Below are 16,015 nucleotides of genomic sequence, written 5' to 3'. Positions count from 1 at the left end.
GCTGAAATTTGCATCTTTTTGCTGACGGGGGAACCGAGCCCCATCCTCTCTCTCTTGGTCTCACCTCTCAAGTGATAATAGATTATCTGAGGTCTCGCCTGAAGAGCTAGTGTCTTTGATTTGCTTTTGAACACATTTTCTGTCTGCTTTTGCTGAGGTAATTCATCTCTGCTCTTGATCTGCTGCTGATACTGTCACAGCCGTACTTATCTAAACTATATAAGGGCTGTGTGCTGTTTTGTTTCATTCCTTGACTGCATATAGAAAAAAAACCAAAGAGTGCAGAGATAGCAGTCATTTCACGACTATGACACAGTAGAAATGCCAAACTCGCAAGCATTACATTTGATTTCTCCCAATCTCTCATAATCACAGTCTGCTGATGGATTTACAGCTGAGAATGAAATTAAACTTTGGAGCTCGGCAAACAAAACAGAATCATGCTGATTATCTGATAAACACTCACCAGTAGATATGATTTCACTGCAGACTGTTACAAAGCAGAAAATGTGTCAGTTGCGGGTTAATGCAGGACAGCCTGCTTTTGCCATCAGTCATCTCTCTTGTGTTTTCTGTGCTGAAACCCTTGTGTTGCTCCACCCAAATGGTGTTAAAAACAAATCTGATGAAAGTGTATTTACCCGCTGTTATCATAACTACTATTGTTCCGGTACAGTGAGAGTGTTTGAGCGTTGTAATTGACCCAGTGTATGTGGGTTGGTGGGATAGCAGGGAGGAAATGTAGCCACTTGTGTGCGTGTTTGTGTGTGGGTAGGCGTCTATATGAGTGCGTATGAAGTTGGATTACTGCCATTACCACAGAGAATCAGCACCTACACATGCCTTTAAGGTTTCTGCTACACTTGACACACAGTACACTCATGCATTTACACAAATAATAAATATTTAGCACTTGGACACTTGCCTCAACTGCACTGCCGGAGGGATTCAGCAGCCTGGGCAACACTTTATGTTGTGCCTGTTTAAGAGGTTGTGTATGAATAAAAAGCCTCAGCGTGGAGAGGAAGTCTATTTGATACTTCTGTTATGAAACTGTGGGTGTTCTTGTGCATGCGCAAAAAAAGGGCTCACAGTAGCTCTATGTGTGAAGTCATTTTCAGTGCATGTTTACACCCCAGTTATGTGGGACTTTATTCTGAATGGCTGTTCTGTATAAAAGGTACAGAAGTGGAAAGAGAGGTCATTGTCATCCCGCCTCTGAGCGGTAACAGGGTCAAACCAACATCTTTGTGAAAAGAGTGTGCCAGCAGCAGCGCCAGTATCGACCAATCCCCTAAGATACTGTCAGTTTCTTAAGTCCTAGCGTCCAGTTGACAGCTACCTAAAACCCCAACCCTAAACAACGGTTGTCCTATCATGACTTTGCAACTCTAGACAGTAGCCATGTTTCCATAAAATGTCAAGCGCATTTTAAATGAATTTTTGAGTTCTCAAAAAAATAAAATGCAAATCTGGTTTCCATAAACTATTTTGAGGGCTTTAACTAGGCAATGTAAAGTTTAATTACATCAGAGGATGACACGGTGTAGGCTACGTGGCTACAGAAGTAAACAGAGGCTAGAGGTTAACAAACCAGGAGACAAAATGGAGAGAGGTCTTCAGGAATTACTTTTGATACGGCCAGTTGTAATTGTTCTTGCATGTCAGCTAGCATCCGCCATGTTACATTTGTTTGGGATTTTTTAAGGCCTATAGTACATCCAGTGTGTGGTATTTCACCTGTCAACACAATACTGGAAACATCAGTTTACATTCACAGCTCTGTCTTTATTGGATTTGGGGATGTTACACTCAAACAACTCCATTCAACATTACCCAAGATACATTTGTGAAACACATCAATTAGTTAAAAAGCCTTTTCCCTGGTATTGTTAGAGGGTAAAACATACTGTTTAAAAATATAAACATGACAGTTAAGCAGCTAAACAAAGTTATGTTAGAATTATACTGGGACTGATCAGCTCTCCATGTAAACTGCAGCACAAGAACAATACTTTTCCATGTCTTCTACATGGATTATCAGCTGGTGACTTTTTTGCGTGGAGCTTTATCCTCAGCACATCATGTATGTATGTAGCAATGTAGTGCATACTAACACATAGAGTTAACTTTAGCATAATTTGCTAGCTAGCTATTTCAATACAAGGGCCACTGGCTCTCTTTTGAGTCCAAACCCACTGCTTCAAAACTAATTTATGATTATTTTGAACTGTACATCTTCCTCTATTATCATTACAAACTGAGAACATTTAGTTCATATGTGGTTGAAATGATGTTTTGTAAATGATGATGCTCTGACCAAAACTGCCTGGAAAACTGGAAAAGATTTACCTCATCTAATTCATGTGTCATATTTTTCCATCGTTAATTTGTTTTTTTAATGTTTGTCCTAAAAAGTTAACTTTCACCTAATCAGCATTTCATGGCAGGAACACTCTGCACAGTGTGTACAGCCTTCTCTGTTGGCGCCGTAAAATCCTAGAGCTTCCTGCCAGCATCACTTGACATTTATCGCACATATATCTGGACTTGTTTTTTCTCCCCTCTCTGCCCTAAATTGTCTGCGAATATATTTTTTTTTACCTTGAAGGTTTGGAGGAGACCCATTTTCCAATTACAGATCTTGTCTTTAGGTGTTAATTGCTGACTGACCTCTGGAGCTGTTGTGGATGCCGTTTGGATTTTTTAATAACCTCTAATCGCGCTGAAACAGAGAGCAGTAATAGAGAGCAGCCACGCCGCTTTTTAACCCAGCATCCTTCAATAAGGTGTAATCTCATAGAAACACAGAAGCTGGCCGTGTGCCAAGTCACTACGCTCTTTTTCAAAACATGAGCCTCTGTGATTCATGCTCCTCCGACATCAGAATGACACGCCTTTCTGTTTTGTCTGGGCTTAATCAGGTCAGCTGAATAGAAGAGAGCAGGATGGATATGTATATTGGCATTTTGGGTTTCAGAAGAATCACCTCTTGATTTGCTCTTGCATTTCAGCATAAAGCATTTTGACACTGCAGAATGAAAATCATTTAAGGGAAAATTAACTTTTGGGTAATCATGAGTACACCCTGTTTTACTGCAGCGACAATGTGTTATTGCTCTTTTCACATCTGCCCGGATCATTACGGCTCACATTCCCACAGAATGATGAGCACCCAGGCCTACAGTAGAGCACTCAATTTTGCAGAGTGAATCAATGAATACTGTTGTCTTCTACCCTAATGTGTGTATATTTTGTGTGTTTGCAGGCAGCCCACCAGCTACAGGTACAGGCACATTGGTCATTTACCTGGAAGACTACAATGACAACGCCCCCTATGTGGTGCCATCGGTAGCGCGAGTGTGCGAAGACGCCCATGATATGAATGTGGCGATAGTTGGGGGGCGAGACAAGGACCTCACACCCAACGCAGCACCGTTTAAGATAGAACTGGGAACACAGCCAGGCCTAGACAAAACATGGAAGATTACAAGGGTGAACTGTGAGTATTTTATTTTGAAATGAAATGTTTTAAGGGAGACCTGTTTTTTTGTTTATTTGTCTTTTCTTGAGTGTTTCATATATGTTCTTCTGCATGTACATAAAGATCTCGAAAGTTAATCTATGATTCTGTAAACATTTGGACATGAAGACATCTGTGTGTTTGCACATTTGTGTATGTTGAATACGGGACCAGGATTGGCTTCCAAATATTTGTGATGTCACAAATCATGCTCGTAGACCCGCCTATTAAAACCACATTTTAAATGAGCATAGAGAAAAATTACACCTTGAGCAGTGAATGAAACTCTGCACATACATCGTTCTGCACAGTGAAGCTCCAACATTTAACTGTAGGAAGAAGAGGAAGAAAAGTCAACATTTTGTTGACTTTGCCCTTACGCTTTTTCTCTTCGCCAAGAGCTCTCACTGGGTTGTGAAAAGGCACCCGGGGGAATTTAGGAATAAATGTAACCGAAAAGAAAGTATGAGGAGGGTGAGAGAAAAGAAGAGTAAACAGAAAGATTACATTTCATTGCAAGAAAATGAAGGGTCAATTACCCCGAGTACATTGATATTCTCTTTCACAGAAGACAAGCTCAATGCTGAACACTGAACAGGGAAGTCTAAATTGCAGATAATCACATGATAAGGATGAAGTGTAAAATGATAAAAGGAGAAGGAAAGGGGGAGGAGGATAGACAGACAACCAAGACATCGATTCAGGGTTGCATGACCGGCAGCGCTGTCTGTGTGTGTGTTTGAGTGACAGAGCAGAGCTAAAACCTGCCCAGAGGTATTAGCTGTGACTGACAGCGGGAGAGGGAGGTACAGACACTCCTCAATCACCCCCGCTGAAAGAGACAGATATGGCCAGCAGAGAGAGAGCTGGCTACCAGTGGAATGGACTGGCACTGTGCTCGTCTCAGCTGTGTGTGCATGTTTGTGTGTGTGAATGTGTGTGGATCCGGAGGTAGGAGAGCTGATGTTTATACTGCGTCATCGCTCTCTTGATAAAAACAACTCGTACATACATTTTTTTAAAGCAAGCTATTAAGACACAATCTTAACTCCATGGTACAATAAAATGTTGAAACTGATATATAAAAGTTAGAGATAGGTGAGAAGGAAATAGCGGATATCATTCTGTGTACTTATGTCATGGGCTGGCACTTGTATTTGTGCAGGCAGGTTTTTAATTAACAAGTCTGTCACAATTCCCCAAATGCACAATCTGATGTTACTTTCAATTAACGGCCTTGATTTGATTTGATTTTCTACTTTTGTTTTTTCTTCAGCAATGACGGCTATGCTATTGTTAAACCAGCATCTGGATTTGTAGAGATCAACAGGTCATTGGTTCTTTGCCCTGACAACTGTCATTTACATTTTCAATTTCTTGTTTACAACAGCACCTCGACTTCATCCTCGACAAGACAAGTTCAGACATTATTAGCAAAACTAGAGTTAAAAAAAAGGTTAAATAAATAAACATAAACAATAAAAACATAGAAATACAGTGTTAAAATAAAGTGTTACAAAGTTTGGTTTCTGTCCCGAGTAAACCCTCTTCCCAAACATATCAATAAGGATCTTCGGCAATGTTCTCTTAAGTTAAGTTTCAGCTCCTCACTTAAGCCATCTTCTTAAACAAAACAATAGGATCTCTGCAAAAGAAAATGAGCCCAACATCTGAGACACTGTTGGAGTTGGAGTTGATCATCTTCATGCACACAGAACAAGTGTCTGGAAGTGCAGCTGAAGGCTAACAGCAAACTAGCTGTTTGTTCTTTGCTTTGCTTTGTTTTCCTTTGGACGACGCAAGGTGATGCACAGAGGGTGGAGGATTCCAGTTACTGAAAACCGATTAAAGCTTAATCGTTATCGCCATACTTGTGGCGGAACACCTTACTCACATACTTAATATTGTTTTTCCGTTGACTTGTCATCAACCTGTAGGTGTTATGTGTTGTGTTGTTGTCATGTGAGAGTGCATGTTGCTGAAGTGTAATATCAACACGCTTTAACAGATTAATGCCAATACAGGATCAAGACGCAGGTACAGGATGTAGGAGAATCTGGCTGATTATGCAGAAGGAGACTGCAGAGTTTGTAGAAACTTTAGGAAATTCCGCATGTCACTCTGCACCGTGGCAAATCAAGCTGCACTGATGAGCCAGAGAGGTGGGGGTGACTAGGACAATGAAGGGCATCTGCATTTACAAAATGTTTACCGTCACTTACTATCGCCTTGTGACATTGTTTTGAGCACCCGATTTGACAATGTAATGTTTCTCATTATATACACAACTAAAAGTCACCTTACCTGGAGCTAACAGCCGTGGCTGACAAGTCAAATGTGCAGCTTTGCATATTGTGGCACATTTCAGCATGAAGGGAACTGGCTTCAGTGTTTCTCTTGTGACTCTTAAGGAATTTTAAAATATGATGCAACAAAATGTAACAATCTTATGCAACTTAAGTGGTGCCAATATTTGTCGCTCAGTTGCGAGGAATGGCCTGGCACACAGTTAGTTGAAGCATATAAGTTTTGCGTTATAACATACATTTTTCAGTTCTGTTTTGCAAAATGGGAAGCTGTGAATGCAGAGTAGACCAGCAGTACATAAACAAAGGGGATTTCTGTACACCCACTTTATTAAACCTTGCTCTCCCTCTGTGTGTCCCCCCCCCACAGCCACACACTCCCAAATCATGCTTTTGCACAGTCTGAAGAAAGCCAACTACCAGCTCCCGTTGCTCATCACTGACTCAGGGGTGCCCCCTTTGTCCAACAGTACAGAGGTCAAAGTTCAGGTGTGCGTCTGTAAGAAGAACAAGATGCACTGCAGCTCTGCCCACTCCCACCGCGCCAGCCTTCTAGTGCTGCTCGCGACACTCCTGCTCGCCCTGCTCTGTAAGTACCATCAAAACCACACACACTGAAAAAAAGAGATGATGTTTTATTTCCTGATGACCTTGTTTAAATGTGGATTATGTTGCTTCCAATTTATCAGTTGGTGAGAGAGGGTTTTTCTGTGTGGGTGTGTGGGTGACATTTACTTTACACTGTTTACATCCTTTGCATTCATGCATTTACAAAGTGTGCTTTTACTTGTATTCATCTTGCAAAACTATGTCTTGTGCAGTTCACGTTTCAATTCAAGTTCAAGTCTTTTTCTTTTGCCGCCATGCCTAAGGCACTCCGCGGGAAGTCCAACTTGAATTTACTCTGAATATCTTATTTAAGCCATTAGCGATTGCATGAATAATTCAGCCTCCTCCATTCACAACACAAACGGAGGACGTCCAACAGCTACTTTGGTGAGAAGAAGAATCATTTGCAACTATAAGGCCCCCAGATCCCTTTCTCCCGTCTACACTTGTTCTCTGTAGTTTATAGTCAGGCTTGCTGTACGCCAGAGGCGGGGTACAGCAGGGGGGATAGTGATGGCAGTAAAAGAGAAAATAAAGAAGAAGAAGACGACGAAGATAGGCATGGAATAGAAATATGACAGGGAAGAGGAGAAGGCAAAAAAAAATGCAGTTATTCTCATATCATAATGACTTAATAAGCCAATTGCCAGTCACTCCCAAAACAACATGACTGTTACAGTGTACCAGTGAAAGGCTTACTGGACGCTCACAGTTTGGTTAAGTTTAGGTACTGAATCTTCTTGGTTAGGTTAAGACACTTAAATTACTTGGTTAGGTTGAGGCCGTTGGTATGACATCAGTGTTTGGGTTAAAAGTATGAACATACCTACGTTAAGTGTTTAATGAATATACTTATTGCAATTAACTGCGGTAAAGTTATTTGTTTGATTCATTATGTTAGTAAGGTAAAATAAGTCACAGTTTACTTTTGGTTTCACACTGGACATGAACAGTGATCTCCCAGGTTAATGTCCTGTCCATGTTTGACCCAATCATTTGTCCACGACCCCCCCTCCCCCCCTTGTACATTCATGCTCTTTATACTACTTTATCTCATTTCCTCCTTTGCTGCCATAATAATTACAACGGCCACTGGTGGTCTACGCCTAACAAGAAACGTGAATACTGGTCATAATAAGCTGTTTTCACTGTCGAACTATATGGTCGTTCTTCTGATGAGGACTGGATGATTTTCGGCCTAAGACGTGGTTTAGTTGTAATTATATCACCTTTGTTTCATTTGCTGATTTGTGTTTGACTGTGAGATGTTTCCAGCTCTCTTTCCTCTCTCTTCTTTCTTTTGTCTGTTGATCTTTTTTCTCCCACTCCTTCACATGTCCTGTTGATCACTACCGCTTGCACGTTCTGTCTCGTTTCCTGTCTCTCATCCCTCGGCCCTCTCTGCCACTGTTTTTACCTCCCCCGTACCACTTCTCCTGCTGATCTGCTCTCTCGCTCTCTTTTTAACAATCAGCCGCACTCGCTCCATAATCCTTTGCTTACAGGCAGAATCTCTGCGTCTCATCTTCTCATTTTCTCTCCGTATCTGTGGATCACAGCATCTACCATGACCCATCGATCTTCCTCTGGGTATGGATCAATCTGCCTATTGCTGCATATCTTTTCTCCAAGCAGCCCTCATTCATAGCAGATGACTTTACTGTGTATGGGAAGCTCTTGTTTGAAGCTGCGCCTTGAAGAACGGGTTATCTCGTTCTCTCATGATGCAGTTAAAACACTTAAGTCACCTATAACTTCTGTTAAAAACTCATGATTTACAGGACTTAACTGACAGCGTGTAGCAAGAAACACCATAAGCACTCCGACGTTGATAGACCATTAGTCGTGGTTTCACTGCAACACACTAATCATGAGTGTAAGCCGATGCTGTGTCAGCATTCGCAGGCAAGCAGCCACGACTCAGAAAGTTTTCATGGCAGAGATCCTGAAAGTATCCCAGCTGGAACAGTCAGTTAGCTTTTCACGCTCTCTTTTTTGGAAATATTTAGTTATCTGCGGTTGCCGTGGTAGCAGCCGCAGTGTCTGAACCAGAAAGCATGATAATTGGTCGACATGCCAAGATGACATTAGGAGAGTCGTCTCCGCTGATGTCCCTTTGCTCTGAAAGACAGTACCATTCATTACTCTACTGTAAATAGTGCGGTACGATGACAGACGGTGGCATTCATTAACCAAATAGCTGCTCCCAATGACAGATTCTTGGGCTGCCTGGTCCCATGCCCGTCTCCATGTCCATTCATTTGGACTGATGCGTGTTTGAAGAGAAGTAACAGTGAGCGGTGTTACCCTGGAGCTGGAGGTTGGAGATTAGAGAGAGACGATGCAAAGACAGTGTGTGTGTGTGTGTGTGTGTGTGTGTGTGTGTGTGTGTGCGCGTGTGCGTGTGCGTGTGCGTGTGCGCGTGTGTGTCTGTTGGGAGTCTCAGATAGCATTACAGCTGGGCGACGCATAACACTCACACTCACACACAATCACACAGGCTCCCAGAGAGATGACTCCTGCTCAAGCTCATCACAGAGACCTGTGCTGGGGGACAGATAGAGGGGACTGATCACTGCAGTGTATAGTCAGATAGTCTGACAGAGAGGCAGAGAGGATCCTGTTTCAATTCCCTTATCTCCAAGCTGAACTCTGACCCTGCAAGAGAGAGATGAGGGGAAGAAAAATGGAAAGAGCCAGAGGGGAAGGATGGGGAAAGGAGACGAGAATAAAGGTGTGGAGATTAAACTCTCCTGTTTTGTTCTGTTTTTTGCCCACCGGGCTACAGGCGTATGCACAGACACGCTGCAGTACAGTTCTCTTAATTTCTCTGGCTCCTCACATCTCCATCAAGCACTTGGTTTAGTTAAAGGGAAGAATTGTGGTCTAAATTCTGAAAAACATCCAACATAAACTTGAAGCATGAAACATGAAATGTAGACTTATATATATTATATATATAAGTATATATATTATATTAAAGAAGACCTGGATGCTTCCATTACCTTAACCTGGTGCTCTAGTATCCTAGGGTGCCTTTAAATCGCATTTACACTTTACATTTTGAGCATCTCATATCCGGATTAAATCCAGATGAAAGGTTAGTGAAATATATATGCGTCTATGTTGGTTTCATGGTTTTCTCGGCTAAATGCAAGTCAGGGTCAGCCCTCCTCTGGTACAGAAGGAGGTGGTAATGCAACTGAAGTTGTAACTGACAAAAAACAGCACAAGAAGAATAACTTTAGCAGTTTAGTTCCAATGAAAACATATGAACAACAGCTAACAACTATCCATAAATAAACACATGAATGAGTCATATTTAAGACCAAAGTTGAATCATCTTTACAGCTCTAGCCAATATCGCTCATCCATACAGATCATTCAGTGGTTGAACTGATCCGTTAACAGATAAGCATCAGATAAAGTGTATGTTGTTAAAGGGTTATTCCACCAATTTTACACATTAAAGTGTAATGTTAGCAGGTCTTTAGGTGTTGTCTGATAAATCGCCTCCAGTGATGTCATTCAGTGCCTGCATTGCATTGTGGATAATTAAGGGGCCAGGTTTTGAAAAGGATGAAGAATGTTGCCTACATCACCCACAATGCAACATTTTAATCTGCCTGTGAACTCCAAAAGGCTTCATACTACTTTTGGCTGTACTCCCCAAGACCTGTCCACACAGTATAATGTGTAAAATTGAAATATGCAGCTAAAATTTGAGATATAATGGATCACAATTGTTGGTTGTCATAGTAGTGCAGGTAGATATAGTCTGCAAGAACAATCAAAGATTTGCCATTGTAAATGGAGCTCAAACAAATGCTTTTACATGTAAAACATTCTGAGATGGATGAACATTTGCCGGACAAGAGAACCTTTATGAGACTATAATGTAAAAGCTATTAGCAACAGCTTTTAGTACCAAGTTAACCAGTCTTCAAAATCACTATGAAGAGATGTATTTTAAAAAGTTTGATTTAAACCTAAGGCAGGATGTGAAGAATCTGAGAATTCTTAGATTAAAAAGGATGCCACACTTCATGGGTGCAAAGCAAGAATTTTCCAACATATTTAATCCATGCAGCAATCATGTTTCCATGGCAAACCAAATTAGAAGTATACATCATGAATCTACTGTATTTTATATGAGACAGGGATGTTGTTTGTTCTCTGTGTCTGAGATGTTCACTTATGTAACACAAGACAAAAACTGTGTGTAGGTGTTCTCAGCACCCTCTGTTTAGAGGTCATCTAATCTACAATCTCTGAACAGGTTAGCATTTTCTTTGTGTTTGTGTTTGTACTGCGGGTAATGTTTTTCTGTGTATCCAAGTGCTGATGTGTTTCTGAGTGACGCTCTTCTGTGAGAGAAGTGAAAATGACTATAAACATAAAATGCTATCTTCACAAGTACCTCAGTTCCATATTCGATCAGAAAAAAAATCACATTTTCGCGAAAACAACTGCAGTGAGTCGCACTTGTATGTTTTTTACAAACAAACAAAACAGAAAAGGGCAGATTAGCCTGCGAGTCTCCATAAAATGCCACTCGAATAGAGAGAATTGATGAAACAAGTGATTTTTGTTGAAGAGAAAGATCATTTCTCCCCCGCTGACTGATTTTCTCTTGTTCTGTGTATCTACTGCAGCCCAAAGAATTTCAATGATGTGTGGATTATGACGCCTGCTTGTTAATATGGTAGTAAAGTGTGCTGCTGCTGTCACCGGCCTCGACCGGATCACACCTTCCCATCCGTACCTGAAAACCTCCACATTTATTCCACCAACTCCTTCAGAGGCGCTCATCTTAGCAACACTGCCCAAAGAAGAGCCGCGTCCTCACTGGCTTTCTGTCATAGCTCTCAACCATAGAACACTCTACGGGGGTTGGTTTTCAGAGTCTTAAATAATGTATGTAGACCTGCAGGACAGAGAGGGAGGGCGAGCGAGTGCCTGTGTGTGCAGAGTGCCAACGTATACTGTGTCTTCTAATGCTTACGAGACCTTTGTTGCTGTTGCTGGATTGGCAGCTAAATCCCAGGGCTTTGCAGGGGCCTACTTTCACTCCCCTCCATTGTAAGCTTTTCTTTTGTGATCAATGTGCCATAGACTCTTACACATATCCACTGTAAAATACACACACACACACACACACACACACACACACACACACACACACACAGATTACCATAAAGTAGGGAACAATTACGGTATTATCCTGCAGTAGAGGGAAATGCTTGCAGATATATAAAGACCAACACACATAAACACACACACACACACTCAGATCCGGGGTGTTAAATGTCCATGTGAAAGTGTCCCATTGTTCACCTGAGATAAGACTTCCTAATTGGGAAAACTACGTGAAGTCAACGCGTGCTCCCATAGGCTGCGGATGCATACAAAAGGGGACGGCTACTCATAAGATTATGGCTAATTTTAGAAGTAATTACAAGCGGGAATGCTCCGCTTTAGCTGCTCACAGGTGGCAAAACCAAAACAGATGACCACACTGCCCCCTATCAGTGCACATGTGTACTGATGATCTCTGCACAACACATAAACTATCTCTCTGCAGCAGCCTCCCTGTCACTCAAAATGCAATTCTCAAACTGGATGATGTTTGGCTGGAGGGAGAGAGTGATCCAGGCTGGACAGTATGTAAATAATGTGTATTTTACACATATAGGTGGCGTGAACAGGGCTGGACTTGCGAGATTAATATGTTTTTGCCCTGTGCGTGAAATTTGCTTTTAGGGGATGTGAAATAAGGTGATAAAGTGAAAATGTCTAGGGGAACGGATGCTGAAGCTCTTACCTTCTTCTTCTCTCTCATGCACACACACACACACACACATTAATGCTCATTTCATCCTACACCGCACCGATTCACTCCTCATGTGCTCAATTTAGGAGGGACTACAAGCTCAAACTGCATGCTGAAATCTTTTCCATGCAGGATTACGGGGCTTCAGCTGCAGATTTGTCTGCGGTAATGCACTGCAGAGAGCTGCTTTCCTCTGCGTTTCTCTGTAATTTCAGCGAGAGTAATAATGTAATTCAAAGAGAAAAAGGACAGAGTGGGAGAGAGTGAAAGGGCAGAGTAAAAACAAAACATTTACCATTAAACACAACAAACAACTCCCAGCCCAGATGCCACTAATTTACCTCCATCCTCCCGGGGGTTTAAGTCCACACTATTCCTCCTCTCTGATCCCCCGCTTCGCTCTGACAGCCACTTTTCCTCTTCCTTCTCCGGCTCTACACTAATCCCCTTCCAGCTATAGAGACAGGATGTTTAGGGGCTTATTTACTCTTGTAAAAATATGGCTTTTTCACAGTTTTCCTTTGAAGAGACCTCGTGCCAGAGTGATGTGTATGGTGCAAGGGTTGTTTCTGCCTTCAGATCAAGCTGCAAGTTTTTGATCTTTGAACTGAGATATGAAGGGTATTCAGAGGGGTGTATCGTTTTTCTTAAGACAAAAGCCTCTCGCAGAGTTACTTATTCTGCCGTTGAACACTGAGTGAAAGCTTTGATCTGATTCTCCAATGTAGAATATCATGGCAAGTATGTAACACATCCGTTAATTACTTCACTTTAATATATAAACGGTCCAGTTTTAAGAACTCTCAGAGTTGTCACACTTTCTCTGGAGATACATGAATTATTTGTTGATCATTAGCAAGTGATGCTTAAAGGCATCATGAATTGTTTATGAATATAAAGTTGTTGCACCAGACTGCACTCATGTTTAAGTCATGTATTATGAATGATTTGTTGGTACATTTGCTTGTACATCTGTTAAACAGTTAGACTGGGATATGCAGGGACTTCAGCCCCAAATCTGAACTTGCCCAAAATAAAAGTGTAGAAAAATGTAAGAGCTGTTTGTTGCCAACATCATTCATAAATGGTGAATTTATAGTGTAGTGTAGTTATATTTTTTTCACTGTTAACAAACAATAATTTCTTTAAAAACGTGTGTGTTTGGTGTAAAGGTTAATTAATGGTTTGTTAAGCATTTATTGACAACAATGAGACACTATACCATGGTCCTGTAAAGTGTCTCATTGTTGTGTTTTAGTCGGACACTTAAATGGAATGCATCTATCTGTCTTTGGACTGCTTTATGTCAAAATGTCCGTAAAACAAAAGGCACTTCTATTAAACTCACTAATGTTCAGCCTCTAGTTGTGCTCATTTCAGTGAAGTAATGAAAGTAAATGCTAAAGTTAGGTTTCAACCCTTGTTGATTTGGTGAAGCAGGTTGTTGCTACTGGCAATAACAGCAACTGCAGTTCAGTACTACGATCCTGTCCTACGATCCTGGGGGCAGCAAACATTCCTCGAGCAGCTACCTTGTCAGAAGATACAACAGAAGAGACAGATGGCCAATAATTTCCCTTTTTCCAACTGTGATCTGATTTCATGCTGTATACGTGTGAAGGCAACTAGCAGGAATGGTGGACACTGCCACTAACAATTAGACGACTTTACTGATAGTGTCCAAACTGATTTTCATTCAGATCTAAATTACAGAATTAGGGCATGTAATAAAACTATTGAAAATTAGATTGAGGACCTTTTTTCTGATGCTGAAAATGTATTGTTTATGTCAGTAATGTATGTTAACGCTAAAGTACAGAAAGGAGACGCCTGTATTTTCATTATGATTCAGCTAAATTTCACTCAATCGAGAGCAATCTCTTATTGTGTAGGTCTATGTATACTTACTATTGTATACTACTGTATACTTTTTATGTGACTTGTAATTAATGATATTAAAATTACTGATTGGGCTGTGATATATAATTCGGGAGGCTTTTTAAGATTTCTCTGTAAGTCGTTAACAACACCATTGAAATATGTGCTGTGTGAGCCATTCGAAATTAAATTCTTCCACTAAGAATATTTTTCATTTCATTACTTCATTTTTATCTACTTAACTGGTATAATACTTAATTAATCACCACATTCTGGATATTTAAGGCTTTTGGACTGTCATTATAGTCGGTGTTGCTCTGACAGCTTTTCTGTCTTCCTCTATAATGTGTCTTCTTCATGCTGCAATGCCGCTGTTTTCTGTCTAGCAGCCGTGACATACCTGGGCTAATCAACTGTCACACTCGTCTCCTCTCAGCAATTAGAAAGGCTGGAAAAGGGTTACTGTTCCCTCCAGTGTCCCGTTTGATTCTTCCTCGCCTCCCGCAGCTTGTTAAATTTACATTTTACGCATTAAGGCTGACGCTTTTTTACCCAGAGAGACTTAGAATAAGCGGAGAGGGCAAGATAAGTCAACATCAGTGAATCGCTGTGATACTATATTAGGTCATTCTTATACATGGCGAAAAAACGTCTTGAATCAAAATGTATTCCTCTCTGTCCGGTGTTGTGAAATGGAAATAGCCTGATTTTTCTGGCACAGGATGCTGTTTTTCATCTTTTGTTGTAAAGGGAGAGTGACAGAGAGGGTTGTTTATTTATATGTAGGTACTTTGGGTTGTTTATACTGTATGTATGTGGGACCTTTGCCAAGCAGTAGAAAGATGTGAGAACATTATGCTGGGTGGGATAAATGTCACACTCGTACCTTATGTCTGAGAGTTTTATATACATCAACAGCCACAGCAGCGAGCAGACATCAGACGAAATGTAATGTCACAGGAATCCTTATAAAAACTCCCCTCTGTGAGTCTCTGGAGGAGCCCACTTTGGTATTGTAGCTAATTCTACTAGCTGTAGCATAAAGTGACTCATTCATAACCCGGCCAACCTCTCGTATAGTGATTATATTCTGTTCATCCCTCGCTTCCCACGTAATTCTCTCTTTCATCTGTTCCCTGACCTATGAGTTCATAGCCTGTCTCTGCACAGGAGCTGAGGTGAATTGATTCTGCAATGTATTTTCATGTCAAGGCCTTGACTTTTTAGCCAGAGGGGGAGAATTGCCTCTTTTATATCCAGTTCTTCATGTGAGGTGAAATAGTGCTGCCAGAGTCTCATTAGATTTGCAAAAACCAATATCTGAGTCCCAAGTGCCTTCGAGTGTTTCTCGACTTTTATTTCCTTTTGGGGGGAGCACTGAGCGAACAGACAGGGGGAGGCATTGGAAGAAAAACAATAGAGAAAGAAAAATCAATCGCCCCAAATTCACCCGTTCCTTTCCCCTCCACTCTATTAGCTATTCAGCCATTCAGGCATGTTTCGATCGCTTCAGAATTTTTTGAAGTGTAGTGTCCAATTCATTTCAGCATGTCTGGGAAAATTACAGTTCACATTCTTCAAGACCGCTCCCTTATCTCATTGATAGAAAGATATATGTAGAGAGAGAGAGAGAGAGAGCAAGGCAGAGATGGGGGAGGATAAAGACAGAGAAAAAAGACACATTGGCATGTCAACAGTTGAAACGCATGATGAGTTCGTCTGACTGATATTGACTGCCAACTTATTAAACAAAGCACACAAGAGCTGTGACCACCAGCAGTGACAGCAGCAGCGAAATCCACTCATGCAGCCACAATAGAAGCACAGAAAGCATAAAGCAACAGTAAAGCCTTTAGAAACAATCAC

General features: G+C 41.2%; 1 protein-coding gene across 1 annotated transcript in view; it reads left to right on the top strand.

Annotated features, from left to right (window-relative positions):
• The window catches only part of cdh13 (cadherin 13, H-cadherin (heart)), a 398,586-nt gene that overhangs the window by 349,529 nt on the left and 33,042 nt on the right, over positions 1-16,015 (top strand). The window contains exons 12-13 of the mRNA XM_084364311.1: positions 3,269-3,502; positions 6,200-6,418. Coding sequence (XP_084220437.1) covers positions 3,269-3,502; positions 6,200-6,418 — 453 coding nt within the window. The remainder of the gene's footprint in view (positions 1-3,268; positions 3,503-6,199; positions 6,419-16,015) is intronic.

Source organism: Pagrus pagrus, assembly GCF_965226575.1.
Source record: "Pagrus pagrus genome assembly, chromosome: 10".
NCBI lineage: Eukaryota > Metazoa > Chordata > Actinopteri > Spariformes > Sparidae > Pagrus > Pagrus pagrus.
This window is presented reverse-complemented; position numbering and strand designations above follow the sequence as displayed.